General features: G+C 30.0%; 1 protein-coding gene across 2 annotated transcripts; it reads left to right on the top strand.

Annotated features, from left to right (window-relative positions):
- The first annotated feature begins 2227 nt into the window (after positions 1–2227).
- Positions 2228–5402, top strand: LOC137807307 (rRNA-processing protein EFG1-like). Of its 2 annotated transcripts, none has more exons than XM_068607897.1 (7): positions 2228–2469; positions 2546–2806; positions 2904–3042; positions 3270–3384; positions 3648–3711; positions 3830–4087; positions 5156–5402. In XM_068607897.1, exons 1-7 carry the CDS (start codon positions 2329–2331, stop codon positions 5159–5161), a joined length of 984 nt encoding a protein of 327 aa, XP_068463998.1. In that variant the 5' UTR covers positions 2228–2328; the 3' UTR covers positions 5162–5402. The 2 variants fall into 2 exon arrangements, with proteins under 2 accessions (XP_068463998.1, XP_068463997.1); XM_068607896.1 differs by having other exon boundaries at positions 3824–4087.
- The last annotated feature ends 4652 nt before the right edge of the window (positions 5403–10054 follow it).

The following is a 10054-nucleotide window of genomic DNA, read 5'->3' as shown; positions in this document are numbered from 1 at the left end:
AGTTTAGGTTTGAGTTTAGCTGGAAGGATCATGGAATAACTTATTAGCTTAGATACTCAACTTTTAAGTCAGAACATCTGGGGGAATCGAATCCACCACCACAATTGGCTCGGCTCGAATTGAAGCGTACCTAAAATGGGCAATTGCAAGTAAGAAATGAAGTGAAATAGCAAAGGGTTTTGGCAGAGGAGCAAGTAAGGAAGAAGGGAAGTGAAGGGAGAGATAACGAAGCACTCAAGCAAATGAAGCAATTATAGCAATTGTCATTACTATACAGAAAAAGAACCTGGTAAGGCACGATGATTTGAAGGGTTTAAACATTGAAAGAACGGATATGGAATGTGTTAGAATGGAATTAAGCCTTTTTGCCTCGTGATTGCCTCAAGGCTTGGGACTGTAAACCTCTGTAGTACAGGATGCTCAAACTTAAGTCAATCATCTTTCTCTCCACCAACTTCTTTGTGTCCAACCAATCCATCAATATCCCTATAGGCCAAAGGTTCATCTCAGTCTTTGATTCATTATATTTGTAACAACTCATCAATTTTGTACCCATATTGTTACAAATATAATCAATCATTGAATTATATAAGGATTTAGTAAACATTTTTGTTAATTGATTATTTGAATTAACAAATTCAGTTTTGATATTTATTGATAATCTTTTTTCGAATAAAATGACACTTCATTTCAATATATTAGTCATTTCATAAAGAACTGAATTGAGCTAATATGGAGAACAAGAAACAAAGTGCTGTGGAGTGCAGAAGTAAAATATAGAGTTATGATTTCAGAATGACACTTATATGTGATGTGACCAAACATATTGAATTTGATTGTCATTTTATTTGAGAAAAGATTGTATCGAAAGAAATCAAGATTAATTTGTTAATTCAAATGACAATTTACAGCCATTTTTACTAAATTCTTACATAGATCTAGGATTGATTTTATTTGTAACAAGTTGAATACATATATAAACATCAATTTGAACGGAATGTTATATATTATAAGATATTATTAAATATTATAAATATTATCAGATATTTCTGTAATGACCTTAAACCATATATTTTATATTTTCTCTCTATATATAAACATAATGTTATGAATTTAATATATACAATAGATTTATCCTATTTCTCTTTTTCTTTATTTTAATAGTTATAAATTGATCACAGAAAGGCAATTTGTTACTAAATTTTGCAGGATTAACAAAATAAAAGCTAAAAATGTCTCCAAAAGATAAAATATGGTACCTTGGACCCTTGTTAAGTGGTTTAAGAAGAATACTCCCTTTTAACCTCTATAAATATTACGCGAGTTTAGTTAAAAGGATCATCATGGAATAAATGAGTGGCTTAAATACTCAACTTTTAAATCAAAACAATTTTAAACTAAAAATCAATTTTCGGAGAGGCATACCACGAGAGACTGGAGTCAAAGATTTTCTTATTAAAATGTTTGACTCAATAGGTTCGATTTTGTGTTTATATCGGTCAATGACTTATTATGACATGAATGGACTAATAAGGTTTATTGAAAGGTTAAAAAGAATAATTTATAAAATTCAAAAAATAAAAATTTAAATTTGGGGAAATATAGAGATTGAAGGGATAAAATTGTATTTAAGCCTAAATTTTAAAATATTAAAATATCATGAATTATTGTTTTAATTTAGGGTTTTAGGTTTTGCTTAAGATGATTTTGTTTTAATTTTTAAATGGAAAAATGCTTCTATTTTTTATTTGTAGTTTATTTTAAAAAATTTCGTAAATTTTAAAATTTTATTTATGAAAGTTCACTAAAATGATGTAAGATTTTTTTTCACTATAAATAAGGAAAAACAAAAGACAAAAATCAAAACATTTAAAAAAACTTCATCCAGTTAGGACTTTTAAAATGATCTCAAGCCTGATGAAATTCTAGGCTGTACGAGTTTTTTAGCCTAATAATTTTTTCATCTCTAAAAAGTAAGTTAAATTAGTTTAAAACCATTTAAACATATTTTATTTAATAAGATTTGTCTTTAAAGTTATATTTGAAAGGAAAAATAAGGAAACTCAATTTTATTAGTTTTTTTAATAAATTTTAATTAGTAATAACAATTACCGCGTTAAAAAATTAGTATTATTGAGATTTCTATTATTAAAAACAAAAACCTTGTAACTTATTAGGTTGAAAAAGAAATATTAAATTTGTAAAACGTTACATATAAAATTGAATCTGAAATTTCAGACCGAATCCCTCCATGAGGGTTGAGCGTGCAAGATAAGAGGGAGTCGAGACTATAAAAACAAGATAAACAACAACACTCAGAAAAGAGAAATGGCTCACGGCGCTTACAGCAAGCGGCGCGTGAGCGCAACGCGCCGATCCAACTCCAAGCCTCTCGGGGTTGCCAAGAAACCCAAGGCCTCCGTTTCCCTCAAAAACCAGATTCGATCCTTAGAGCGCATGCTCCGAAAGGTAACCCTAACCCTATTCCTATCCCTATTTCATCTTGTTGATTCGTTTCGATTCATTATCGGAATTGCTGAAGCAGAATCTGCCTCCCGAGGTGAGAGAGGCGCAGGAACAAAAATTGGAAGCACTGAAGAAGCAGCAGGAGATTCACACGCGCCTCGCCGCGGAACGCAAGATTTTTTTACGTGACCGGAAGATCAAGTTCTTCGAGAGGAGAAAAATTGAAAGGCGAATCAGACGCCTCGAGAAACTGCACCGTGCTTCTTCTTCATCTTCTTCTTCTGCCCAACCTTACTCTGACCAGCTTTCCGCTCTAAAACAAGATCTTCAATATGTCATGGTCCGTGTTCTGTGCTCTCTCTTTTTTCTTGCGTTGACATCACGAAGAATATTGACCGAAGAAATATTGTTATTCTTGAATCAATTTCAATTTGCAGTACTTTCCAAAGAATGAAAAATATGTTCCCTTGTTTACCGGCGGTGATGATTCGGAGATAGTTGACAGGAGGAATGGACTGCGCAAGCAGATTGAAGATAGGCTGGTTGCAGCTGCTGCAAGTGGCAAGGATTTAGAAGGTTCATTAATTGTGAATTTTTTTAATACTTATTGTCATCATTTATATGAGTTTAGAATGTTGGCGCTCTTCAAGAGCTTGGTTTTAGCTGTGTGAGACCTTTTGACTACGAGTTGTCAATAAATAAGGAAAACTAGGTTGAACTCTGCTTTATATTTTTTAATGTCTTTTATTTATGCCACATTTGTGTCCAATCAAATGCCAACAAGATTCGTGTTGCTGTGGCAGAGACTGGCAGTGAGGATGACGGTCTGTTGGATCTGAGTGATGATGATTTTTTCCTTGCTGGGAGTTCTAGTGATGAAGCAGATGCAGATGATGAATGGACAGACAAAAGTGCAAGGTCAGTGGAGGGTATCGATGAGAATTCGTATATACACTGTGTGCATGATGGGGATTAGAATGTTAGGAGAGTAGTAGAATCAACCTTCGTTGTTTGTGATGTTGGTATTGGTAATGGTGAAGAGGAAGCCAGGCTTTCTGCTGTGAAGCCTCCGGCATTTGTGCAACATTATGCCAGGGAATTTGCAATTAATCATCAAGATGCTGCAAGCATGTTTTATTTTGATGAAATCTACTAATATTAAATTTTTTTGTTGGTTTCAGAGAGCAGGCTTCTAGTGCTTCTGGGAAAGGTGTGTCTGGCATGTCCAGTGATGAGAAAAATCAGGTCTGTAGTAAGAGTAGTAATTTTGTTTGTTTTAATTTGCAATATTGCATACCATGAAATAGATAGTGACAAACTATTTTCAAATTTTGAATATCTCGGCCCTTTTTTATAGAGGCAGATTTCTGCTAGAGCTTTGATGCCTCCTCCTCGCCCTTCAAATATGAAATTGTCAAGGTTTGGGTCATCTTCTGGCCAAAATTCATCTATACAGAGATCTGATATTTCCACATCAAGCAACACGTCAAATAGCAAAAGCAGCTCAGACTTCAAAAGGGGACCCTCAAGATCAGGGACAGGCCACGGAAGTAGTTTAAGCTCCAACTCTGATGCTCACAAGCCTCGAAGGAAGAGAAGACCTAAGAAGAAAAAGAAGCAGGTTTATTACCTATGCCTAGTCTTGGGTTTTATTAACCTTGGTCATTTATAGCAAATTATCCTCTTATTCATTTGCTGATTGGTAGGTTTGGAAGCATCTTTACACACACTCTTTAGTCTTTCACGCCTATTTAGTTTCTTCTCTTGCACATATTCAGCAAGTCTGATTATAGTTGTCAATTATGGTGCTATCACACTGCCACTGCGAGTTGCACACATCCCTCCCCTCAAGTCATGTTATGATGGAGTGTAGGCAGGAATTGCAGCAAACTGCCGTATCGCACCAATTTGGGGCGTAAAAACTCACTTTGTCGATCTATTTGCTATGTCCCTTAACAATTTCTCTGCCTCAATTTTGAACTTCCAGCAGAAAACCCCTCCTAATTCCAGCAGCAGGCTGGTCTCCTGGCTGAGTGAGCCTGACATTTTTCTTTTTAGTTTCTAATTATCTGGCTGTGAGCATTTTTTTGTCAGATAATTCTCAGATTATCTGCAGGCTGCAACCCACTGATTGCTTTTCACCCTCTGCTTATTCACACAATATCAGACTGGTTTGGTTCTGATTATAGTTGTTCTCTGCTACCTTATCTGTCGTAGGTCTGATTCATATACATCTCAGTTTTGTGTTGTGTTCGTCACAGTTCACAGCTCAATAATTTTGAGGTCATGATTTCATTATTTTTCCCCTCATAAATTTCCTCCTGTATTCCTTCCTCTCCTCTTTTATGCCCTTGACCTCTGTTGTGGTTAACTTGTTAATCGTGCTCTAGATTGATTGTGGTTGTCTGTATAAATCATTACTTTTTTACTATAAATGAGAATATGCATTTGATTTTGATTGTTCAGTTTTAGAACACAGCCATTCTACTGGCGTTAAGATTGATAACCTTGTTCCTATCAGGGAATACTCTTCAAATAAGTATAGGATAATAAAATGATGCATTATAGCATCAGTGTGTGCGAATGATGTCTTGTGCAAGTAGTTTGTTGATCATCAAATAATTATGCAATATTTACTTTCCTTTGTCTTCATTCTGTCTCTAATAGTGATAAGTGGTTTTTTCTCCAGCTGTAGGTGCGGTGAGCATCACCATCAGCAATTGGATTTGTCATCACATTAATTCGTTATCTTATCTGGTGGGGAGCCTGTTCCACACTGGTCAATATGATGATCATTTATGTAATTGACTTGTTAGTTTAGATACAAAATTGTTACTGTAGATCTTTTTTCTGTTGTCTCTTCATATTTAATCGTGACATACTGTAAATTATATTGAGTTTCTGATTTATCCAGGGATAATATTTTATCTTTTCGACGTACTGTCTCGTTGGCATTCCGCAAATATGGTGTGAAACAAAATTGGTGCGAAGATAATGGTACTATGTTTTAGTTTAGGCTTAAAATACAATTTGTTTTAATAGTAATTTTTTCTTTTTTTTTCTTCATTGTCCTGAACTACGCTATTTTTTATACGAATGGTTGTTCTGCAAAGTAATGAATCAACTGGAATTTTGACACGGAGCAAACTATGATTGTCATATAAAAGTTTCAATTACAAGGCTAATGGCAGCACTAAAACTTTCCAATTTTAATATAGTATTATGGATTAAATGAAATTTTGATTGGAATGAAAGACATAACTATAGGGTAGTATTGTGTTCTGGAAATTCAAAACTATTTAGATTTAGGATAATATGTTATTAATTTATCAGTTAACTGACACTAACAGAATTTAATGATTTTAACAATACATCTAATATATATGTATTTTAAGTATAAAACACCGTGTGTTAATCAGAAATATTTTTTAAATAAGTTTAATATCTATAATCTATATAGGATTTCTCCATTAACTGAATGTTTGTGTATATAATTTTTTTTTTTCATTTTATCCATTTAGTATATTTCATTGTATTATTTTATAAAAAATATTTGGTTATTTAGTCATTACCCTAACAAAATCACATTTTATTACTATTTTGAAGTTAGGTTTGGCCGAATGAAAGTGTGGGAAAGAAAATGGAAAAATATAAGGAACAACATTTTTCTCACGCTTTTTCTCACGCTTCCTTCTCTTTTTTGGTGTCGATCTTCGATTCAATTTTCAGACTAAGATCAGAAACCTTAATCTTTTCAATTCACAAAATGTCAAAACATTGTAAAGGTAATCACAAAACCGCATTCATATTCAAATTAAAACCCACTAATAATTGCATTCGTTTCTTTGTTTTTCTTCTGTTGCAGTCTCTCTATATTCAGTGCTCAGATTAGATGCTGAAGTTTTCTTTTACAAAATCGAATTCTAAGGTTTGGGTTTTCGTTTCAGTGTAGAGCTATGGAAGTTGCAGTGGTCGACCTCCTTAAAGTCGGTTTTGCAATTCTCGATCAACCGCCATAGTATGGTGTGAATTCTCACCTGCAAATATTTTTTCCCCTTTGCTTCTGTTTTCATTTCTCAACAAAAAAAATATACCCAATGTATGTTATCGAGCCTCTCTTTATTCTATATTTTAAATTAAATAAATATTTTGACTTTTGTCTTCCGTTTCATCTTTTTCTCTAAGTTTCTTTATAATACCGAAGTTTTTACATACAACTAAATTATTTTTCCTTCTTCTATGTGATTTTTTTAATCCCAATTTACTGAGATTTTCACTTTTTTAAATGGAATGCATTTTAATCTTTTAATTTTATTTTTGGTTGTAAAGATCTCAAAAATGAAAACTTTTCTTGATTTTTAAAGAATTTTTGGTAATGTCATTTTTCTTACTCTTTTGTTTGAGTTTTAATTTTTAATTTGAATGTTATAAGAAAAATTGAGGTGATCCTATCATTTAAAAGCTATATTAGGTTTTAAGGTGAATATTTAATTATAATTAAAAACTACTATGGAAGGTAAAATATTCAAAATTGAATCAATTCAAAAAGAGAAATATTTTAAAACATTTTAAATACTAATATATTATGATTGACCAAAATAGCTGATAAAAAAATATTGACCAAAATAGGTATTAATATAATGATTCATCATATATTATTTTTTACAATTAGCAATTAGTGCTCACAATAAATTTCGCATTTAAATATTTTACTATAAATTATAATAAAATTAAATGACTTAACGTAATATTTTATTATTATTTTTTACTTTAAATACACAATAATTAAATTTCATACTATTACCTACATTTCAAAAATTTATAACTGCAACAAATAAACAAAAAAATATTAATAAACAATATTTCATTCTTTTCTCTAATTAACAATTTTGTCATTTTTGCTTTTTTATTTTTTTATAATTGTTTTCATTAACTGTCATTCAATTATATTAATTAATATCAATCAATTATATTAATTATTCAATTATATTAATGAATAGTAACTAATAAAAATTTAAAGATCACTCACTAGCTGTTACCAAAATACCTCAATATGTTTTTGTCAAATTTTAACCATTAAACTAATGAACTTGCCAAATTTCAACCATTAAACCAATGACTTATTCTTGCATCACGAAACCATCAATTGTTGTACCATAGTTCAAATAATCAAATGTACCACGATCCAATTAAGAAATAAACCAAATGCACCATGGTCACCCAACTCGTTTACAACTCCTAAAAAAAAAGTTGAATTTTTAAATCAACTGGACTTGTGTAGGAGAAACACGTTTTTTCGAAACTTGGAGTCATTCTGCAAGTCCGCGACTTCAATTAATTACCGCGACTTCAATTACTTAATTTCTAAACATAACAAACTCGTGGAGGTACCCCACAACTTTATAATAATAATCAAAATCATTATTCTATCTAATGACTTCGTTCTCGTAGATATGAGATCATACGAGTTTGAAACAATTTCACCAAATAAAGTTGTTTCCTATACCCACGACTTACCTATATACATAATAAAAAAATACCCATGAATAACAAAAGTAAATTGCACCATTAACGTAATTTTTTTTTATATGACACGGTTAATTCATATGACTTACCATATCAGATTATTTTTCAAACCGCAGACAAAGTCATATGAACTTCCTTCGACTCTGACCACCTGAATAATAGAGTCAAGATCGTTACTTTCATAGAGTACTCACAAATCAATACACCCTCCTAATAGTCTCAACAAACTATTTCCTTTCATGAAAATTCTATGTATCGATTACAAATTTCACATCTCACGTTATCCAAAATCACACCATTTAATCACACTAAAGCTAAGAAAGCAAACAACTCAATTTACATAAAACACATAAAAACTAAAGAATTTTCAATTAACTACATAATTAAAATTCACATAGAAATTAATTTAAAACAATAAACAATAATAAACCGAAACACATAAGCAAAATTTAAGGCTTTTTATTAAATTTTTTTAGCTTGAGCAAAAATAATCTCATTTGAGTGAAAATGGATATGAGAGCATCCTATTTTTCACCATTATCTCAAGCGAAAATAGGTATGGAACTCACGAGAATATTTTGCTTAAGCCAAAATATCTCGCTTGAGTAAAAAATACATAGTAAAATTGCTCAAAACTTATATATGCATGATCACACTACAATATTTACATTTTAACTTTGGTTTCATAAGACCTATCATATTAGAATATCAATTCAGTTTCCTCAAAGTTGTACAAGTACTTTCAATGAGTTCCTATGTCAACCTATACTCAACCATTCATAATTTTCTAAATCAATTTCAATATTCAAATTCAACTATTAATATCTATCAATCTTTACACTTCAAATGCATCATAATACAACTCAAATCATTCATACACTTCCAATCTCAATCAAAACACATTCAATAAATTATTCACAACAAAATCAATATATAATATACAAAATACCCAAAATAAACCATTTTACAATTTAAAATTCAATCAATATACTATTTCACTAAAAAACAAACAATGCTCCAAGAAAATTGAAACCGTTGACCACGTCATCCCCACATCTAGATCTTATAAGCTAGGATTTTATTTAGAATAAAATTAGTTTTCCTTACTTGAGAAGAAGTAAATCACAAAGAGCTCCAATCCTACAAACTCCAAAGGTGGCTTAACCAATTTCATATAGTTTTGATGAAAGATCTAACTATATCAGTGAGATTTTGAACTAACATAGACTAATCTTGAAGGTAGAAACACCACATGCAAAGTACATACAAAAAATAATCTAATAAGTTCAAAACTAACTAAAAAAAGGAAAGAACAAAAATGAATTTACTCGGTTTAAAACTCTAATCAGGGTAGTCTTATAATATTTGCGATTAGGAATTCAATGACGGACTCCGATCGTCAGTTTGATGACAGGAGATTCAGAAAATTAGACAGAAGACAAAAAAAAAGATTAAAAAAAAGTTTAAAAAAATAATGTTTCTTTTAAAATGAAACTCGAATAATAGATTTTTTTAAGGATTTAAGGTTTTTTTTATATATATATATATATATATATATTACTTTAATAATAAAATATTTAGGTATCATTTAAAATATACTACTTCTATTCTAAAGTTATTTTCTAGGTCCACACACATATATTAAATTATATTATTTTAATATTTTTAGTTATTTTTTCATAAAAATAGTAAACTTATATAGTTTTAATATAATAAAAATATAAATATACATGCGTGAAAATAAATATTTTTGAAAACTATATAATATTCTTTATATTATTTTTATAAAATTATAAATATGTATATATATATATATATTAAATTGTGTTATTTTTATATTTTTAAATAATTATTCATGAAAATAATAAAATTTAATTATTTTAATATAAGAAATATGAATACACATGCTTAAAAGTATATATATTTTTTCTATGAAAAATAATAAAATATATATATATATATTTTAATATAATAAAAATGTAAATATATATGTGGAGAAGTTTATGTGTTTATGAAAGTTATATAATTTTTATATAATTATACTTATATGTGTATATATATA

This window comes from Phaseolus vulgaris, chromosome 3 (genome assembly GCF_000499845.2).
Source record: "Phaseolus vulgaris cultivar G19833 chromosome 3, P. vulgaris v2.0, whole genome shotgun sequence".
Classification (NCBI taxonomy): Eukaryota; Viridiplantae; Streptophyta; class Magnoliopsida; order Fabales; family Fabaceae; genus Phaseolus; species Phaseolus vulgaris.
This window is presented reverse-complemented; position numbering and strand designations above follow the sequence as displayed.

What these genes read in the sequence shown, in the direction of transcription:
- LOC137807307 (XM_068607896.1), top strand. Translation starts at nt 2,329, where the DNA reads ATGGCTCACGGCGCTTACAGCAAGCGGCGCGTGAGCGCAACGCGCCGA. An exon ending in AAGATCTTCAATATGTCATG is followed by an intron (nt 2,807 to 2,903) that starts GTCCGTGTTCTG and finishes TTCAATTTGCAG; the next exon opens with TACTTTCCAAAGAATGAAAA. An exon ending in AAGTGGCAAGGATTTAGAAG is followed by an intron (nt 3,043 to 3,269) that starts GTTCATTAATTG and finishes TTGCTGTGGCAG; the next exon opens with AGACTGGCAGTGAGGATGAC.